At 32.1% G+C, this 21,843-nt stretch overlaps 2 protein-coding genes across 2 annotated transcripts; both read right to left on the reverse strand.

Moving 5' to 3' along the window:
• Nucleotides 1-1,474: 1,474 nt before the first annotated feature.
• LOC145569148 (AT-rich interactive domain-containing protein 2-like) lies at nucleotides 1,475-11,717 on the reverse strand. Its single transcript, XM_081628511.1, has 2 exons — nucleotides 10,037-11,717; nucleotides 1,475-2,798 (listed from the first exon to the last, which is right to left on the reverse strand). The coding sequence occupies exons 1-2, from the start codon at nucleotides 10,991-10,993 to the stop codon at nucleotides 1,929-1,931; spliced, it is 1,827 nt and encodes a 608-aa protein (XP_081484637.1). The 5' UTR covers nucleotides 10,994-11,717; the 3' UTR covers nucleotides 1,475-1,928.
• Nucleotides 11,718-13,969: 2,252 nt separating this feature from the next.
• On the reverse strand, nucleotides 13,970-20,066 carry LOC145567732 (putative E3 ubiquitin-protein ligase RHB1A). The gene is made up of 5 exons (XM_081627094.1): nucleotides 19,919-20,066; nucleotides 17,438-17,574; nucleotides 15,314-15,728; nucleotides 14,792-14,901; nucleotides 13,970-14,697 (listed from the first exon to the last, which is right to left on the reverse strand). Exons 2-5 carry the CDS (start codon nucleotides 17,507-17,509, stop codon nucleotides 14,665-14,667), a joined length of 630 nt encoding a protein of 209 aa, XP_081483220.1. The 5' UTR covers nucleotides 17,510-17,574; nucleotides 19,919-20,066; the 3' UTR covers nucleotides 13,970-14,664.
• Between the last annotated feature and the right edge of the window lie 1,777 nt (nucleotides 20,067-21,843).

Raw genomic sequence — 21,843 nt, forward strand, 5'->3', positions numbered from 1 at the left:
GGAAATGGCCTAATTCGCCTAATAAGGGTCAATATACCACAATCAAAACGATGAAAGTTACTAAATAACTTGAACTAATTAGCTAAAATAATCTTGTTTTTAGGTGGGAACTTGCGTCCAAAAAATATATTAGGTGAAAAATAATGATGATCGGTCAATATGATCGAGCCAAGAGGGCAAAAATAGAAAAAAAAAAATATTGTTATTGATTATGAGACTTAATGTAAACAAACTTGTGGGGGAAATATTAAATTATCAGCTTTTTTTTATACAAAAATATTAAATTGTTAACTAATTTTTTTTATTAAATTTCATATATAATACACATATCTTCATACCTTGTCTATTATACATTTGAGTGTATATACATTCAAGAAAGTGTGTCAAATAGTTACACCATAACTAACCGTTTATTTAGATAGCAAAGTGTAAGCTAGGGAAAGGGAAGGGAGAGAAGAAGGAAGGGGATAGAGAAGATAAGGTTACTTTTTTTCTTCAAATCTTTTCAACATTTGAAAGGATTTGATTTATTAAAGAAGGGGGAGAAATAAACCATTCCATTTCTTTTTCCATCTCTTTTACCATAGGGTAGATAGGATGGATCCCTTCTTTTCTTTTCTCCTCCTTTCCTCTAATTCTCTCAATCCAAATAAAGTGTAAATGTCAAACGAGTGGTATATCTTATACTCCAAACACGCATATGTACACTAATGAAATCTCTAAAAGATGATACCTAAATGATAATATGAAAATTTTCAAATTAGGTGCATAGAAGACAAATAATAGCTAAATTAGTGATAAGACTTTTACCAACAAATTGACACAAACGAGGACACTAATGCATTGATTTCCACTCCCCCCCTCATTCATTCCTTTCTTATCCTCTCCCACCGTTATTCCGTTAATAGTCTTTGATAACATACCAATTACCAATTGCCAATTTGTAAAGAATATAAGATCCTCCTTACTAAATGCTAATTGAGACCTATTTATATTCTATCCTTTTCTCTATTCAAGATGTCAATTTTGTCACACTCAATGTCGGCCAACTTGGTCACTTTTATTTCAACACGTTCATTGCAAATTTGTAACATGGCTAGCTATATTGCTTGCACTTGCTCTTTGGCTACCCATTAATCATCATGCAACTCTATATGCAAGTACACAAATGTCTTTAGGATGGATGTACCAATGTCGGTTTCAGGACGGCTGGTTATATGTTGTGTTTAACCCATAACTAGTAGAGATATTGTTTCCTAAAGGCCTATACCTTTCATAATCAACCTTATTGGCTCATTGCGATAATAACATTACAGTTCCCTAATATCATTTTTTGAGTATCATGTAAAAGACTTCTTATGCCGTTAATTTTTCTTAATCTACTATGTTAGGTGTTTACGCTCTTTCTTGTATATATTTACTTCCACGGTTCCACCCGGTATCTATCTAGATGATCGCATCATCATTGTAAACGTTAGGGCAATTCAAGCATCTACAAATTATAAGCTTTGCGAAAATTCTATAACCTAGCATTTCCAAACATCCGATTAAAAAAAAAATATATGTACCACCCAACTCCAAAATCATGTAATGCTTGACTAGGTTCTACTGTATCATCTATTCAACTAAAAAAAAAAAAAAAAAAATTTATCAAAACTGAGAAGCTTTGTGGTCAGTTAAACAGCTTTACAAACTGACCGCGCTTGCAAGACTGGTAAATGAGGGTCTGTATCTGTGAGTCTGACTAGCACAAATTTTGGCTAATAACATACCATACTTACCTTCCCATATCTCCAAATTCATGTACTCGGCTGAGCACAGCCGCACAGGACACGACAACAATGAAGCCAGTCAAATCCAGTGAAAACAGACGGCTGCAACATTAGAAAATAGCCACATTATGCTCTCACAGCAGGAATTTTGGAAGACTAATCCAATTCAATGACCTGCTTATTTTGGAAGCATTTCAGGGGCTCTGATCCTAAGACCTTCACTGCCTTGTTCCCAAATGCTTCACTAACGGAACCAAATTCAGTTTCGTCATCATCACTGTCAATTTCTTTTGGAGTCACTCGATTCTGATAACTCCTGCGTTTGATAAGAAAGACATTAAAATAGTAGCTAACTAAGTCCATTCTTGATTTCCTACGGAAAAATGATTTTCCCAAGAATGGATTGTTCGATCTGATGATTTGCTTAAACCTCTTTTCTTCTTCGGCTGACCAAGAAAGAGAAACCTCCTCACCCATACGGTCAAACTTCCAATGGTAGAAAGCCAAGCCCAGCTCACGCCTTAATTTCATCTTGTTTTCTGCAATGTGAAATCTGTAGCATTCTACCGAACCAGGAAAGAAGCAGTTGCATGACTCTAGTCTTCCCTTCCCCACAAGTTTGATTCCACCACTAGAATTCACTTCTTGCATTTCCGGAGTCCAGATTTGAGTGCCTAGCCATTTCGAATCACTCTCAAAAGTAATACCAGTCCAAATAGGAACCTCAGCTTGAAATTGCGGCCCAACTAAGACATACTTCTCGACAGGGTAATCCTCAAAAGTAGGAATGACAACTCTTTTTGTTTCTGAAATGTTGGCAATTTCAAGTTCTTGTTTCTGTAATCCGGTCTCGAGTTGATACTCTGAAGGATTATCGAACTTACACTTTTCAACTGAGAATGACTTGCAACATTGACAAGGAGGAGTATTTGTTAAAGACAGAAGCCTTTTGCTGCATCTGAGGCCTTCAGCAGAATCAGTGATACTATCGTCTTCATACATGGAGGGATGGATCTTATGTTTCTTCTGCATTTATTGAAACATTCAGAATTGATTATATTGGCTTAAGAGAGCCAAGGCAAGTAACGATTCACCACCATCATTGAAGAATATTAAATGTACAGCCCAAAATTACGCAGATCAACACGTGATTTTGTCATACATCTATAGTATTATTAAATCTCATGGGACAATATGCTAACGTATCACCCTTCTTTCAAAATAATTTGGTGCCACATGTGCGTATGTGTCATCACCCTCCTCTCACCTTGAATTGTAGTACTCCGTAATATTTAGTCTCTTTGCAAAACTTTTCTCATTGGTGATACTTTAATTAACTATAATAAAGTTTGTTTGATGTACTTGAAAAACTCTTCACATGTATAACCTCCCAACATAAATTTAATCAAGAAAATTAAACAATAATTTACAATCTAATTTGATTTAACGAATATAAATGGCAGGATTTATTAACCATAAATTCACACCTTTTATTTATTTATTTATTTATTTATTTTTGGTCATTAGTATATAGTTATACATTTGATATATCTTATATATATCTATGCAAGATAATATAATTATTGTACTTTCATTCACTTATTAATATTGTTCAACGTTAAACTTTTTAAATTAATTTAGATCAAACTTATATTTTTATGATGACCTGGGCATCCGGCCAATAACTAGTTTTTAAATTAATATTCCCCGTGTATTTTTTCAACGCATCACGCTACTTTTGGGGTTGTTTTTTTTTTAAATGCATCACTTTTCGTTATTTTTCTTCATCTACTGCATCTCAATAATAGAATACATCAAATTGAACTTTTTAACTACAATGCTCATTATTACTCCCTCCGATCCTAATGATCTTTACTTTTCATTGTGCACGTTTTCTAATGCAATACTTTGATTATAAATTTCTTTAGTTGTATATTAGTAAAAAAAAAGTAGATATATATAACAATTGAAAATTAACAAACTACTAATTGAAATAAATCAAATAATACCCAACATGACTATATATAAGAGTAATTTGGAAGTTTCTTCAAACTGATAAATAGTGTCAAGATTTACCTTAGGAAGAATAAAATGAAATGTTGTATTTTTTAATCTTACAAAATACAAAATATATTGTATTATACAAAGTACCTATTTGGATTTAAAAGAAAATACGAAAACAAAAGGTGAGTAAAACTTAAGAAAAAGAAGAAAAGATTAACCTATAATCTCTTATTTTTACAACTCTAATTCCCCAACAAACCCTACTTAAACAATATTGCTCAAATCAACTGAACTTCCCATTACTTTATGTAGATAGAAGTGGTTCACTTAAGAAAACAAATACAAAGGGAGAAACAATAACAAGTTAAAAAGCTATGGTCTAATCTTGTACTTATTACTATTCAAAAAAAAAAAAAAAAAAAAAAACTTGTACTTATTATTTATGAAATAAGCATATATTTGCCTAAATCGAACATGACCCTAGTTGTTACTTTTGTTACTAGACTAGACCTTGTTATTGGCGGGTTGGGTTAGGTCAATGCAGGTCGAATCAGGGTCGGTGCGGGTCGGATCAAAGGGGGTCACATTTAATAGGGCCAAATCGATCACTAGTTATAGCGGATCGATAATGACCTTAGTACAAATGAATACAAAAATATGAATGTAATTTTTCTTAACATTATCCATTTTTTTTTTTTTTTTATGTATTAAATTGGAAAAACATTTTAGCCCTCTATTGACCCTATCTAATGAGGACCTTGTAAGATTAGCCCTGACCCTATTATCATTAGGCCACCCTATCCAATAACCATGTCTACTTGTTACCGCTAATAAGTTTCATATAATACCACCTTTAACTTTTTGTTTTTTGTGTTTTCGTATTTGTTTTTTAAAATCTCTATTATTTAAGTGAAGGAGGAAAGAAGAGTCCAAAATACCTTTTTTACTTCAATTAATTATTTATTTATAAATAATTGAAAATAGATTTAGATATTAAAAAAAGATTAAAAAATAAATAAATGAATAAAAGTATAATAATTAATAGACCTTCACAAAATAAATAAAGATTCAACAATGGACAATTAATTGACTTACTTAGAACAAGAATCTAGACAATTATAAAAATACAATGTTAATGAGGTCGTTCATTGGTCTTGAATTGACCAGAACAAAGACCAGAAATTCAAAATATAAGAACCGAAAACCGAATTGGTTTTGCTTAGACAGACCAAGACTAGACCCAAACGAGGTGTTTTAGACAGGTTTAAGAACTTTTTCTATATTTTTAAATATTTTTATGATGTTATATAAAAAAAAAAAAAATATAAGGAAAATAACTGATTAATGCCTATTTTGAACATTTAACATAAAAATAACTCGGAGTCCCCTCTAAGTTTTCTCCTTGGGAGGGTTTTTTGATTCCCTCTAGGATTTCCCCTTGGGAGGATTTTTCTAACCTCCATTGCTAGATTTTTTCTACTTTTTTTTAAGGTTTTCCTTCACTCTTTTCCTTTTTTCTCTTTCTCTTTCATCTCTTTTCTTTTGATTTCAATTGTAAATTTTTGTAAGGGTTTCCACCAGTGTTTTTACCGGTGGTAAGCCCCAAAAAACTTTTTAATTGCTTTCAATAAATGAATTTCATCTTTATGATGATGTTTATTCAATTAGGGTTATTTTCTTTGTTTGTTCGTGTGCTAAAGTTTGATCATTTAGGGTTTCATCGTTTTCGAAAGTATTCAGAAGGCCATATGAGTTTTTTCACTCAAACAACTACCCATACATGGATCTCAAGCCGAATTAGTGCTAACTCACAGATTGTATTGCTTTAGATGAAGTTTTTTATTAAAGCAATCGTTGATCGAATCTGCGATGTAACTAGTTCTAAGGTAATTTGTACTTGTGTTGGAATTTTAGATTTCCTAGGAATTGTTTGTAAGTGTCGTTTAGCTATCTTTCATTAATGAAATCTTTTTTCTTCTCATAAAAAAAAAATAAAAAATAAAAAATAAAATAACTCATAATATAATGTTATTTCAAGCATATTGAAGGTAAAAATTAAACATTATAGAAGATTTATTCATAATGTTAAACAAATAAATTGGTCTATGCAAGACTGGTTTTAAGGGGTTTTGGACCAGATCAAACCAAAAACCGAGTTAAATTTCTCAACCCAAAGATCGGATCGGTTCTCTTCGATCCAATCCAATTTTTAACCCATTTTTTAACACCCTTCAATGTTATCAAACTAGAATAGACAATCAAATTTTAAAAATAATTTGATTACATAACCCATTTTTATTTCATATGAATATTGTATTTTTTTTTAAAAAAAATCTTTATAAGATCAAACTTGTTAACATTAGCCGCCCCTTTTTTTTCTTTTCTCTCTCCTCTCTCTTCTAGGATTTTTAGTTTTCTTGGCCATTTAGGCCGGAAATAGTATAATTTCTTCGGATAGTCCTTTTTCTTTAATTTAATTTAGTTTTTTGTTTCATTTTACATTTTGGTTTGTTTGCTTTGTTTTGTTCTCTCCATCTGTAAAAGTCTGCCCAAATTTTTTGGGTTTTTTTCCAATTTTTTGGGATTTTGATTATTATCCATGGATGGGAATTTTATTTTTAGGATTCTTATAATAATTGGGAAGGTGATTTGGATTCTTATGGGTCTGGAATTTGTCATCAACTTGTCAATCAAAACACAGCGCAGATTGCGGAGGTTTTTCTCTAAATCCGTGGTTTACATATCTTTATTATTGTAAATGTCGTATGCCTATTATTTAATGATATTATTACTTCCCATTCAAGTAAAAAAATAAATAAATAAATAAAAAATAAAATAAAATAAAATTGTTAACATAGAATTTGAACAAGCATTGCATATTTGCATGCATGAACACTAATTCCCATTATTAAAAGTCATTTTAGATGTTGATCGGCACTAAGGTTTAAAATTATTGTGTAAGTGGGGTTTGTCGGGGAATTAAAAATCATAGAATAGAGATAGTGACGTAATAGTTTATTAAAAAGTAAGAGCAAAGAATGTGAAAAGAGAGGGATATTAAAAATAAGAAAACAATTTTTATAAAAAAAGGAAGTGGTGCACAACAACCGTAAATAGAAAGTAATGCACCTAAAAAGAAAAGGGGTAGTATTCAGTCTAAAATTTCCAATTTTAATATTTTACCATCCTATCATCCCTTTGTACTATCTAATACAATAATTAAGAAAGTTATTTCAATATATTAACATTATTTTTCAATTTAAAAGAAATAATCCATGACATATGGGATACCAAAGAGTTTAGTATCTAACATTGGACCACCAAGTCTCATATTGAAACCTAAATCCCTTAAAATGGATGGCTTGTTTAGGAGAGATTATAACAAACGGCAAATAAGCTATAATCCTAAAGATCCTTTGAGAGCCTAAAAGGCTAGAACAAGATAACTTAAGAGGACTCATATTGGACCTCCAAGCCTTCTAGAGAAAAGGAAAAGTGGGCATACTTTAACAACTTATAGCAAATAAAGATCAAAGGCCTCTGATACTTTATAATAGCACCAAATTCCAAGTAAACAGCTAAATGCAGGCTGCAGCCAGAAAATGACCATAACAAGCTCTATATGTCACTTCTTAAGTCTGCTAATGAAACAATAAGAAGTCACATCTTGACATCTTGTGTCCTTGATAGAGTCCCTGAAGGATAAAAGGGTGAAAGAAACGTTGCCACAAGAGAAACCTAGAGTAAAAATGCACTATCTACCTCAATAACGCTTTCCTTCTCAATTCCCTTTAAATGTCATACATTCTTCTTTTACATTGTGACTACTAAATCCATTCCTTCATATCTAATGCCTCCTATCCATCTTACAGATATTGTTAAAGCCTCTTAAACATTATATATCTGTTATTTCTTACAGATGCTCAATAATGTTTATCCTTTTCTACAGTAAAGTATGAACAGCACAATGTTTATCCTTTTCTACAGTAAAGTATGAACAGCACATCTCAACCCAGATGGATTTCATTTCAATATTCCTACCCTCAATGCCCTCTTACTTCCATTTCTGTATCTGCTTCAGTCAATGCTCCCACATATATGGATTTTTTTTTTCTAACAATTAGTTTAATTATCCTCCACCAAGAAAGGTAGTCCAGTATATCCCACAAATCATCATTACCCAAACTGCGAGAATTGAATTTCCACTTTCAATTCCGTACAGAGTATTCAAATTTTCTAAAGCTCATCTGAACAAATTAAAGATCTTCTACCCTCTCTTTGCCTGTTTCATGCAAATCATCCAAGACACTGCAATCTAAAATAGCAATCACCTTGCAAAAAGTCTTGGAATTCAGAAATGACTCTTCATTGAATTTAGTAATTGATGATAATTGGATATTAACTATCTGCTTCTTTAGCATACTCATTGACAGCATCACAGCGTCAAGAGGAGGGGATAAAGCAGCCTATATCTCCAAAACCTTGATCCAACAAAAGTAATAAGATATGCCCCTGGCTCAGAGCCTCATCATAAGTTATAACACCAAGTAGCCCTTTCTTTTCTCATCCCATTCAGCAAATTGTTCATAGAGTATGTTTTATGTATTTAAATCTATGCACCTAGGAAAAAAAAAACAAAAATTCTACATCATTTAGCACCTAAGCACATTAGCGATAGTGATACAAACAAACAAATAAACAGCGAACTACTTGCAAAAAAGTTCAGTCAAAACTCGTTATTCAAGTAAATAAACAAGCTCAGACGTATTTTTTTAAATCATTACAAATAAGCCAAGCACGAACAACATCATGTTCAACTCATTAATATGCGTCAATAACTTGCTTAAGTTTGTTTGTAAGCTTGTTCATGTTCCGTGAAACTAAGTTTATAGCTTGTTCTAGCTGGAAAAAATATCTTACATTTTAAAATTGCTTCAATATTTATGCATATCTTTTAAAAATAAAAATTTTCGTTACACATGAAAATTTGGCAAATTTTTTGTATATAGAAACATTGAAATACATGTGGTTATTAGACATTCCAAAATAAATTTTTAAAGGTACTTAAGGCTGATTGATTTAAACAAACTTAAATTAAACTTGTTTATGCTCAAGCTCAAACTTAAATGCAAAGGAGCATGTTCATGAACAAAGATTGAACAAACCAAACTATAAAAAGTCGAGCTTAAGCTAGAATTCCAAATCTCATTCAATCTCGACTAAGCTCGAAAACTAATAATCTTCATCAAGTTTAGCTCGAACAAACTAGAAATCAGCTCAACTTGACTCATATCTAGTTGTACCCTGCATGCTATATGCCTATATAATCAATCCCTTCCAGTATCACCCTTCGTGGTGCCAAAAAATTCCTATAAAATCATTCGCTGAGATAGAGACATTTCAAGAAAGAGACCAATGACATAGTAATCATGTCAAAATTCTACCTGTTTGACTGCTTTCTCAAGATTCTCTTTTAAAGCCTCCCAAAAAATTTCACAAAAAATTGATTAAGCATCATTTCAACTTTGATCAAATAAAAAATAATTTAGATACAAATTACACAATGCTATTAATAAAGTGATATAGTTGTCTCTTCCCTCTTCAGTAACTCATTCAAACTTACTCTAATTATAATCCCTTTGATCTTTCCATTATGATATGAGTACATGATTAATCAGATGCGTGATGTTAAACCATTCAAGTGAGAAAGCATCAACCAACTTCAGTGACTACCTGATATGATACTAAATATTCTGCCTCTTTGAAGAAACTCTCAAAGCTTTCTACATTTCAATTCCATAAATGTATGATATCATTAGAAACTACTCATACTAGAACTATTATTACACATGGAAACCATTTCTCATCTTTTCATGTTGATGAGATCAACTATCTTAAAAGTCCGCTTATCAAAACTCAAAAGTGGCAGTTTATGTCTCAAAAGAACAAACTAGATGGAAATTGGACATATATTCAAACACATAAGTCCAATATTCTGTTAACATCAATACCTATCGAGTATACACCTAAGTTTCTTGATCATTGACTCATTGTATATCAGTGTATCACCCATCCATTATAGGTGGGTATCATTATCTTCAACATAATCTTTGTACATTAATTCTTTTGATAATCTAAAAGTTATATTAAATGCATCAATCAAAACTATGACATAGATAGATCTAGCTTCAACAAACTTTTTAATCATATAATTTGACCATCTAAAAAATTAAATTAAATGGAGAAGGGGCTAGTTATACCTGATGAAAACGAGATTGCTGATCATTTGAATCAGTATATCTTTTTTGCAGTCTTGCTTCCCGTACCATAAGTGCTATTGAGCAGAAATCCTTGTGACTACTTTCCTTCCATCTCGAGCTTCCTGATAAAACTCCTATGGATGGATGACAAGGGTTTCTTGCAACTTTGATCATCCAGCTCAGCATTCCTCCAAACATGTCACGTTTCCTCTTGCGAAAAGTACTATCTTCATCAACAGCACCTTCCTTCGTTTTTCCAATAAACTCCTTACTATTACATAATCCATCCCCAACATCAACAGCAAGCTTAACCACAACGTTATGCACTTCGGTTCCCTCTTCAGCATTTGGCAAATCCAAAGTTTCCTTCACAGTGACTTTAACATTCTTGCAAACCTTATCATATCCAATGCCATTATTATCCATAGTAAACTCATTCTCATCTGTTGAAAAATTCCTTAACCTTTTCTCCAATTCTAGTGACAATAACCCTAAACTACCTCCACACTCATAACTCCCATTTGCTGAAACCTTTTCTCTAGTAATTCTATTCAACCATTGGTCCAATTCATCCAAATACTTGTAATAAATCAACTTAAGGGATCCACACATTGTACATTCAAATCCAAACTTTTCAGCAATTAAGCCCCACAAATTATCCTCCGAAACTGAATGATAACCGCCTCTATCTCTCACTAAACAGAACAGCTTGAATAAATCCACAGTTCGACCGTCCCCCAACAATGCCGGAATCGGCCTACTCCCATTGGCATACACACCCCTTGACAAAACCATTAAGACTTGATCAAACAAACCGCGCAAATTGTCATCACAATCACCCCATTTCACATCATCATCACTTTTAGATAACAAACACCCATTAATTAGCTCACTACTCTCACTATTCTCAGTGCAATTCACCTCAACCCGGTGATCGGAAATCGACCATTCGGCCATGAATTTCCCCTCTTTTCCTTATCTCAATCCTCCCAAATCAATTAAGCCTATACCAAATGCTGAAATGAGAATTGAACAGAGCAAAAAGATTTGATCTTTACTACAAAAACTCCATCAAAATCACTCTGTTTCTCTAATTTTAGGTTCAATGACTGATAACAGAGCAAACCCACAACATTTTTAATCAAATTAATTGAAATGGGCATCAAAGATTATAGCTTTTTAAGTCAATTGATTACCTCAATATGTTCTTCGGACATGCAAACAAACACCCATTTCTTCTGTTCCCAGTTGAGTCCACCTGAACTAAATTGAGCGCTGGAAATATTAAAAATTAAAATAAAATAAAATAAAATAAAATAAGAAAGTGTATGAGAAAAATGAAAAGAATAGGAAGGTGGGCGTCTGAATTTTAGGAAGCTAAGATTAGAACAAATGGGGGTTTTGAAAATGTATGAAAGACATCATCAAGAAATTAGCTGGAAATGAAATTTTAATTAAAGGGGGAAAATAGAATAATTAAGGAGAAAAATGAATATATAGAATTTGTAGTTTGTTTTGGGTCAATATGAATATAGATGATGGTGCGAATTAAGGGTTCAAAGGGAATTTTTTAGGAGAGACAAGATGGGCTTGAAAGAAACCCTAAATAATTTTGATTTTCGAACTTTGAGAAAATTTGGTTTTGTGTTTTATAAAGACAAAGAGAGATGGAGTATAAGATATTTTTTTTAGGATCGTGGATTATTATATGGAATTATGTTTTTGACTATGAGGGTTTGGTGGAATGAATGAAATAACAAAAATTATCAACATTAATTTTAAGATTGGATCAATTTTATAAATGCTTTAAGATTTGATAAACTCGTAATAATACGGATTAAGCAAATCTCTTGTATAAAATAGATCAGATTGGGTGATATAAAAACAATACGGAGTACAACGGTTTTAGGAGGCTACCCTACTTTATTACATTAATAGAAAGAATAAATCAATTGACAAAATTGTAAATAAATCTACAAAATATCTTATTAACCTACCATTTTTGGGCCTGTATTTAATGAAAACACGTTGATTTAGGGCCTGTTCACATTTACTTAATTTTAGTTCAGTTCAGTTCAGCTCCTAATTTCTCTCTCTCATAAAATATTCATTTCATTTCAGTTCAGCTCCAATCAGTTCAGTTCAGTTCAGCACAGTTCAGTAAATGTGAACATGCCCTTACTTACGGTTTTGTGATTTAACTTGCAATTTTCGTTTTATCAAGGTGATAAATTTGTAGCACATATATTAGTTGCCTCAAGCCTCGTAAATATCACCCCTTTACAACGCTAAATTATGTATGATCTGACATGAGAAATATTATTCGTATAAGTTAAAGTTATGGAGATTATTATGCTATTTAGGATGATATTGGTCAGTAGATTAGACTAAACCTAATGTATGTGATTTTTAAAGGCTATCGAATTTAAGTCACTTATGTTGAAGTTAACCCCAAGTTATTGTCGACGTGCTTGAAAGGATGTGATTTGAGAATATTTTTCATAATACGGGGTGTTTAGTTGATAAATGTTTGGGACATCAAAAAATAAAGAATTGACTAGTCTGAGCCTCTAATGGGGTGTTTGCTTGAGAGGGAGTTGGAATAAGAGTTCGATACCAAGTGGCTAAATTAAAAGGGGGAAAAAAACTTAATAGAAAATCAATTTCAAAATGTAATCGTCAATTTACTATTTTCTAGCAACGATATAATCATGTAGATGAAATTTAATTTAATCTTAAGTTTTAAATTTCACCCTCTAAGACTCTAACCATCTTAAGTAGTTGACTACGCCCATAGAATTTGTACTTGAAGCTCTTATATTTCGTTCTTTTGATATTGTAGCATGTTCAAGAATTACATAAAATACAATTTTTTTTTTTTGAGGGAACATAAAATACAATTTAAACCTTACAAAATTATAACTCCAATAATTATTCTAATGTGTAAAGTATAGGCCAAGATTTTTTAAAAAGAAAAAAAAGGTGAATAAGTATAAATGTATAAATTTATCCAATATCATGCCTTATTGGTGATTTCTATTTTACATAAAACTAACGATGCCAAGCATAAAACTAATGATGTTAAACATATTGGCCTAATTATCGAATTGATGGAGCATACTATGATTTTTATTTTTATTTTTTTTAATGAAGGCTAGAAAAAGAGAAAACATTAGAAGACCCTCCTCCGAAGAATTTATTTAAAACAAGTCAAATTACAAAATCATACGAGTAATAATGAGAAGGCATCGTAATGATACTTATGACATTGATGAGAATGCCACCAGCCATTATTATTTTTAGGTCAATTATTATCATCAATGAATAAGGACTTTATTTTAATGCCACATAGCATAACAGAAAACAAATATTCATTACTATATCGTCTATATCTATCAATCACAATAATTCCCATAAATAAATTTGATGAATTATAAATTTGGATTTGAATTAGTTATTCACATCTCTTATATGCGAGTTGATCCGTTAGTTAATTGTCATAGGCCTCACAGCTAACAATTGTCACCTTACACACACACACACACACACACACACCCCCCAACCCAAAAAAAAAAAAAAAAAAAAAAAATATATAATATAAATAGACGTCAACTCTCCTACATTGTAGGTAGTCTTTATCAGTTCATAACAAATTGATTCATTGATCGGAATTTATGTAATTTCAAAGAAGAAGATGACAGATCTTAGAAGCAAACCAAAACCAACTTAATTACATCGAGTTCTACCTTTTGAACATACTACTCATAATTGATACAATTTCATATGATATTTGTTGGCTATGAAATTGAATTAATATGGGAAAATTTAGAAAAGAAAACGTGACAAATATAACATTTGTTGACAAATATGACAATACATCAGGCACTATTGTTGCCGAATGTTGATCTCCCAAAGTAGGCATAGATTCTGTAGTACTCCATAAATAACCAAGAATCCAATCCAATCAAAATAAGAAATATATTCACATTATGCACGCAAATTCAGCAAAATCAATCAAAAGAAGCACACGGCAGAAAAAGCCAATCTTCAGGTTATAAAAAAAAAATTAAAAATCCTAAAACTCTGTTCAATGGACCTATACACGTGTGTAAAAAATGACATAGAAAACCAACATAACGGGAACACAAAGAACCTGCTTATTCCCGCCAGTATTTCCAGTATAAAAGTAGCATACAGTACAATGCAATCGGTAATGCCGAAGTCAATCCCCCAACTGCATTGTACTGCATGCTACCGAAATGTTAAACCTTTTCCTACTACCATGTTTTGTCACTGAAATGATCGAAGCTCCAACAATTCACGAATCAAATAGCAAGGCCTACACCGAGGAGCTATTATGGAAAACTAACCTAGAAGACCCACCAACTCCCCCAACACTCTTTTTGTTTTTGTTTTTTCTTTCCCTTTTTACCTTCTCTGTTTATGAATTCTACTAGTTTGACAAACGCCTAGAGATATGATCATCACTCTCATGACATTGAATTGTCTAATTACAATCACTCATGTCAGGTGGAAGCTAACTTGCAATTGCAACACAAAACAGATAATTCTACCGACAAGACCTCGACAACAAGAAAGAAAGTTGAACACTTGAGCTTGCAGCAAGGCTATATATTAAAATCTTCATCAAACACCGTTTCCTGCATCACAAGTAAGAGAATTGTAAGACGAAATAGGAACTGAAGGTAGATCAATCTAGTCTATTATTAATCTGAAGGGTATGCAGTAATAGACCTTATCACACACTGGGCAAGTTTCACTTCTTTCCATCCATTCGAGAATGCAGCAAAGATGAAAATGATGCTCGCATTTAGTAAGCATCTTTGGATTCTCTTCTGTGTACTCTGCAAATAAAACCAGCAACAGGAATGTTGGTGACATTTAAACAAAACCTGATACATTAACAAGATCAGAGATAGCACAAGCTTAAAACGCTACATATAGAAAGAAATGAAAGTCAACACTCAACAAAAAGGCTGATATCATCATTTGTCGACTTTAAATTTTTAATACTCCCAACATTCTACGTATAATGAGCTTCACACTCCATTATGATATGTCTCCCAACTGATTTCACACTTCCCCTCAGCATTACAGACTTACAGTAGTTTAGATATTACATTTCCCTCCCCCTCCCTCTTTCTTTCAACCTTTCGTTCTTCACGTAACAATTACTCTTAACTCAGCTTCCAGCCCATATATAAAATCCATTACAAGAAAGGAAGTAAAAATGAAAGAGCTACATGCAATTGTTACCTTCAAGGCATATAGGACAATCTTCTTCTTCTATGACTGTAAGATTCTGTTCAATCGGCTTCTTAAGATCATCTTCAGAATCCTCAGATAAGGTAAGTTCCATGACAGATTTTGTTTTCTCGTCTATTTCTTTCTTCCCTTGATTTTCTGAAGAATCAGCATTGTTCTGTCCTTCCTCAGAACCAGAATTTGCTATTTCACTAGTTGTGTCAGTCTTGGTAAGATGATTCTCTCTATTATGTGGTGTTCGAGGACGTCCTAAATCAACATCATAAAGAATAGGAGCAGGAGGTGGAGTATATGTATCTGGACTTGATGTGTCTAAATTGGTATCAACCAGCAGGCCTCCTGCCAGTCCGGGAGGTATTCCACGGTTAGCTGACAAGGGCTCACGCTCCTCAGACGTCCTGGGGCACTGAAGAAAATTGAAATTGTTGAAATAAAATTTCAAAGGTTACTACATTATATTGATATAGGTAAAGATTAAGCAACCTGCACATATTGCTCCAGACGTCAAAATTGCAATGGTATTTGAGCATTTTAATGACTCCGAAAGAGAAAATCTGACATGACCAAGATAACAGATAGGAATTTTGAACTAGGAATGATGAACTTTAAACCAATATATATTCTTCAGGAACCTCTAAAGTGTAATTTGTAGAGGTGGTGAGAGAGATTGTCTATATTCAATATATCAGGGACATCGAGTAATTGTTCCTATTTTTATTATCAATACAAAAGTACTAGGCCATGGACTTGACTGTAGCTGGGCTTGTCAAATAATTACATACACTAGCAATAAATTAACATCATAAATAAACATTTTCTTATGAGAACAAGCTAAAATTGCAGATATACCATCTTACTTTCTTCTTTCCAAAGCAAATAAGTATATCACCTAGAGCAACAGAAGGTCACCATGCTCAAAACATTCAACATCATCGATCCAGGTAAAGATAGTACATATGGCTGGATGGGGGCATATTAGAAGAACTTAAGACAGTTTGGGACTCATCTGACAGCAAGAATACCCCATAAATTTAGTAACAAATCATAGTTACAAAAGGCTTCCACTGTAACTATCAAACCCAAAATATACTCTCTATCCTAGGCCACATTATCCTCCACATCGAAACACGAGAGTGTTAGTCACCATGGGTATTTTGATATTCTCATTTCAACAGGAGTTGCTTGCAAAAATTTCACCGTATTCAAGAATTTTTCTAAATTATTTGGATTTGTATTTTTTTCTTAAAAAGAATGTACAAAAATACAGGACAAGGGCATGACAACTACAGAGTACAGAGACTACTAATCAGGCCTAAGTCACAGAGTTCACAGTTTAACCACGATAGTGACCAACAAAGCACAAACTTAAAATGTAGCACCTGTTTACCCCCTTCCCAAAAAAAATAGAAAAATAACTGCACAAGACGGTGCCCTCTCAATCATCAGCTGGACAGCTGGTGCTAATTCATACATCAGAGGTTCGTTTAATCACCAGTTTGCTGAGTCACCAACTTCGTAACAAACTAATAATTGGATGTTTTATGGAACCTGAATGTGATTCTCCCAGAGTTTCAATAATCTTCTATAAACTTGTGAGTTCACATGTCACACAATTCCACCCAAAAAGAAAGTTGACTCTGAATCTTAAACACAAACTATATTGCACAATGCCAGCAAAATTTTAACCTAGTTACTTTGCACAAATTAAAGGAGCTGTTAAAGTGCACTGTGTATATTTAAAACAAATTAACAAATACAAAATTATGTTACAATGAACTAGCTAGTACTAGCAGAATTACTGTCTACAATAAGTACTTCAACAGTCACAACCTATGACATCTCCATCTTATTAAACTACAGCATAGCTTATAATACTCTAACCAAAAGATGACAACATTGTTAAAGTTATGCTGATGCATCAGGCTTGGAATTGCATTATTAGCTCATTCTGATTTCCCCCCTAGACGATGACAAAACTAGATAGGAGACCTATAATTATGAATTGAAACTGCCAGTTTTATTTTATTTTTTTTTTTTAAAAAAAAAAAAAAAAAAAAAAAAAGCAATGGTCCAATAATTTTATAGGGGAGTTGTATTCAGAATGAAATTTCTTACATAATAATAAGTCGGGGTCCTAACTGGTTCAGATCTTCTAGACGAAAAGCAGCAACAGCAACAACCTCCCATTCTCTCACTTATACTTTATTATCCACTTAAAATTATATACACCTGGAGCATCTCTAGTTGTCTCCCTGCACAAAAGAATACATTTCACACACAAATGTAAATAATGCATTAAGAGAAGAATAATAGCAGCATCCCAGAGCAATTTCCGCCACAGGCTAGATCCAAAGAGGTTAAGATGTATATAATCTTACTCCCACACTACATTGTGTGAGGAAAAGCAGAAGGGGGCAGCACATAAACAAATTAAGCATCATCAAGACTCAGCAGCAGAAGACATTCATCGTAGTATGCACATCCAAAAAGATCAGATCTATAAACCCTACAAATTTTAAAATCCATGATATAAAGTGCAGAACAGATGCCAGGTTACTTTGACATTTTAAGGCTATGTAGCTACTCAATAATCAAAATTTTTATTTTTTCATTATGTATAAATATATTCAGATTTGACAGAAAATCATTAAAAACATTCAAAAAAAAATACAATCCTACGTTATACCTCATCCACATTCCTTCAAACAAGCACTCTAAATCTTCATTAATCCTTTTATTATATGAGGATTTGACTTTTATTTTTGTTGGCTAAAATGTAATGTATAATCTATTATGCCTGCTGTCTAAGTCTCTAAGAATTAATTAGCTACAACATGTAGCTGAAGAGTTGCTTGACAACTTGACAAGATAATGCTAATGTCACGTGAACAGAAACGATTCCATAAAGAGAAATGATTCCGCTGGAAGAATCTCATATTAAATGTTGGTGGTTTCAATGGTTCCCCTCCATATTCTATCTGAAAATTAGAGGAAGAATAATTTGAGGAATCTGAAACCCATAATCATATTGATCATTGTAGGACCAACCAGAACTTACCGTGTTTTTGAAAGCCTGCCTATAGATTTATGAATCAAGGCTACGGGCTGCTAAGAGCTCCATTACCAAAGTGATTCACACAACGACATACTGGTATGCCATGTACAGCGCTAAGTGTAAGAGCCAATGAGCCAGAGGAGAACCAATACACAGTCAAAAGATCACACTAGCACCCCATCATGGAGATGAGGTATGTCATTACCCGTCAAACATGCAAATTCCTTAAGCAAGCAATAACTTCCATTTCACAAGTATTTTCTCAAATTAATACTTCTTAACGATCGACACTACTACTAACTTGTTTGACAATTATCCATTTAATAGATCAGGACACAAGTTCACTTTTATCATCAAACACGGTCAACTTTAATCATCTTTTCTACTTTCACTTTCTTATTATATCTCTTAAGTATTTTTAAATTTTTATTTTTTTGAAAGGAACCCTGGGTACTAAATAATGCTAAACTTATTCACATAGAACTCAAAAACTAACTACACCATCAAAGTCAAACATTAATTTTGAAACAGTTATTAACTTAAATTACTTCGTGCATTTCACCTAAGTACCCATATTTGATACTTATTCGTTTAACAATACTCAATACTAAAACATGGGTTTGCCTCATAGAGACTCCATTTAAGAGTAAAGCCATGCAAACTTTTCAGGAAATGGCCTTCGCTGACACTTGGACACATACTCGTGTCCAACACTTCTAACCAAGAGTTAGTAACATAACTAGTGCCAATGCTGTCACTGCTTAATTCATTTCTTTGCCGTATCCAAGTCGTTTTAATAGTTTACAAGTTACAAACAACAACCAAATCAACAACTAATAATTAAATTGACTGTGAGTGTGTCCTCATTCCTCTACCTTAATATATTGCCAGGACAACAAGGGTTTGTCAATCGTCATTGCAAGCCTTTTCCGAAACTAAAAACAACATTTGAACACTGTGAATGATAACTTATAAGTTCATGATACAATTGAACTTTCGAAGTCAGAAAACCAAACGTGAAAAACTCGTAGCAATACTGAAGAATCCCTAAATTATAGTTTCAGTAGATTAATTTAAAGACGCTATAATTCAATCACACAATTGTACCAATTACTCAAACTTTAGCTTATTAATTTCAATCATTGAGCAAAGAACAAAGATCATACACAACAAACTGATACATCAGAAAAAACAGAAAATTAAATTAATAACAATAATAACAGCCAAAAAAAAAAAGATTAGACTAGTCAATCATCATCTGAAAAATTCGGACAAATTTAGAAATTTCTTGCTAAAAAACAATCAAGTCAGCAAAACCTTATCTCCTCAAACCAAAATTACATCAAAATCATCAACAAAATTCCGCTAATCAAATCAGATAAACAAAAAACAAAATCAAAACCTAAAAACAAAAAAAAAAACAGGTATAAATCAAACCAAAAATCTGCTACAACCTGCAAATTCAATCAAGAAACACGCTAATAAAAAAAAAAATCAAGAAATTAAACATAAAAATCAAGAAAAAGTAGTAATTAAAATACCTGATAAATTGAAAAATCGTCGGATAAGTGTAGTAGAGGAGATAGAAAGCGAGTGAAAATATCGGCGGTATCGTTAGAGCTGACGCTTTAGCTTTGCTTCCCTCTCTTGTATGTTTGTTACTGAGAGGAGAGAGAGAGAGAAATTAGAATTTTGTTCAGCGATAAATATAAAATTGCGTCAATATTGGAGGAGTAGATGTGTCAGTTTAGAAACTACGTGGAATTTTATTTTTTTTTTTTAATAAAAAAAAAATTTGATTATTTTTGACATAGCACTTTCAATGGGGTTGGAATGGACACTTGTACTCCGTATAAATGTATTCACGCAATTTTGACTACTCCGTATTTTATTTTTCAAGTATTTAGGTTACTTTGATTTTTATTTTCAACTTTTTGCATTTACTGGGGTACCTAGTAAGAGTTGAGGTCAAATACAGTCCCTAATTTAACGTATTTGTTGCATTTTAGTCACTCGACTATTGAGTGAGGCAAATTAGTCCCTCAACCACGGTCCCTAAATTAACGTATTTGTAACATTTTAATCTCTCAGCTATTGAATGAGGCAAATTAGTCCCTCAACCACCAAAGAGTACTATTTACAGCCAAATAGTCTATGGACCTTGCCTAGTTTAAGGACCGCATTTGATCTTAACTCTAACTCATGTCCAAGGTAGCTTTTTTTTAGTTATTGGCAACATCTATCTATCTATCTATATATCTATACTTAGTATTTAAAAACTCTAACCATGATACACACATGTCTTCATCGTATGTTCACTTCTCTAATCCAATGTGCCAAGTGTTCACTATTCCAATTCAATGTGCCAAGTGTTCACTATTCTAATCAAATGTGCCACATGTTCAATATTCTCTTTTCAATTCATATATTTATTTATATATTCATATTAGTATTAAAAGGAATTTGTAGTTAAGAATTAAATATTTAAAATAAATAATAATAATACTACATTTTTAAAAAAAAACCAATAATAATAATAATAATAATAATACATAATACATAAAATATTAATATCAATATTTTTTTTGACAGAATATTAATATTAATTAAAACTTATATATTACATTATAATAATATTACATAATATTATAAAAAATATTAATTGGATAATTATAACAAGAAATTGTAGGATATATTTTTTTTTATTAGAAGAAGGAATTTGTAAGATCTTTAGTCGATATCATATGCAAGCAATATTTTAAGCATTAGTATTATAAATAAAATTTAAATTACATACGAAGTAAATAATAATACAAATAAATTTGTTAGACACATAATCATCTTGCCGCACTAAAGCTTTGACCTTCCACCTGTTCAATTTACAATCATTTTCCTTTTTTTTTTTTTACACATAATCATCTTCTACCTTTATTACCTTTTTTATTACACATTAATTTCTAATATGGAGTATATGCAAACCCACAACTCTTCCTCTTCATAATCCCCTAGCTGCTCATCAATGTTCATCGGCAAATTAAACCCACAACTCTTCTTCTTCATCTCCCCTCTTCATTTCCCACAAATTAAATTTCTTAATTTATGTTTTCGGTTACAAATTTCGCCCATAATTATAATAATGATAATGATTTTTGGGTATTTATTCACTCATCTCTCAATGCAATATTAACTCTATATAACATAGTACCTCCATCATCAAATTCATATGCAGATTCACATTCACATTTGGTGAGTGATTATTATCTTGTGCTTTTCTTTTTTTATAATATTTTTTATTAATTTTTCTTATAATTGTAGAATTTATATTGAAACCCCGATTAACAAAATTGGGAAATTGTTGTAGGCTTTTGTAGAGAGCTTGATGCAAATTGAAGATGGTAGCTTGAGGTAAAGCTCTTTGGCTAATTATTTTAATATTTGGTATAAGCTTTAACATTTTTGGGAAATG

The sequence above is a fragment of the Chenopodium album genome, chromosome 11 (genome assembly GCF_948465745.1).
Source record: "Chenopodium album chromosome 11, dcCheAlbu1.1, whole genome shotgun sequence".
In the NCBI taxonomy this organism is placed as follows: Eukaryota; Viridiplantae; Streptophyta; class Magnoliopsida; order Caryophyllales; family Amaranthaceae; genus Chenopodium; species Chenopodium album.

What these genes read in the sequence shown, in the direction of transcription:
- LOC145569148 (XM_081628511.1), bottom strand. Translation starts at nt 10,993, where the DNA reads ATGGCCGAATGGTCGATTTCCGATCACCGGGTTGAGGTGAATTGCACT. An exon ending in AGCAATCTCGTTTTCATCAG is followed by an intron (nt 2,799 to 10,036) that starts GTATAACTAGCC and finishes CAATAAATGCAG; the next exon opens with AAGAAACATAAGATCCATCC.
- LOC145567732 (XM_081627094.1), bottom strand. Translation starts at nt 17,509, where the DNA reads ATGGGAGGTTGTTGCTGTTGCTGCTTTTCGTCTAGAAGATCTGAACCA. An exon ending in GGACCCCGACTTATTATTAT is followed by an intron (nt 15,729 to 17,437) that starts GTAAGAAATTTC and finishes AATTTTCTTCAG; the next exon opens with TGCCCCAGGACGTCTGAGGA. An exon ending in TTGTCCTATATGCCTTGAAG is followed by an intron (nt 14,902 to 15,313) that starts GTAACAATTGCA and finishes TTTTATTTGCAG; the next exon opens with AGTACACAGAAGAGAATCCA.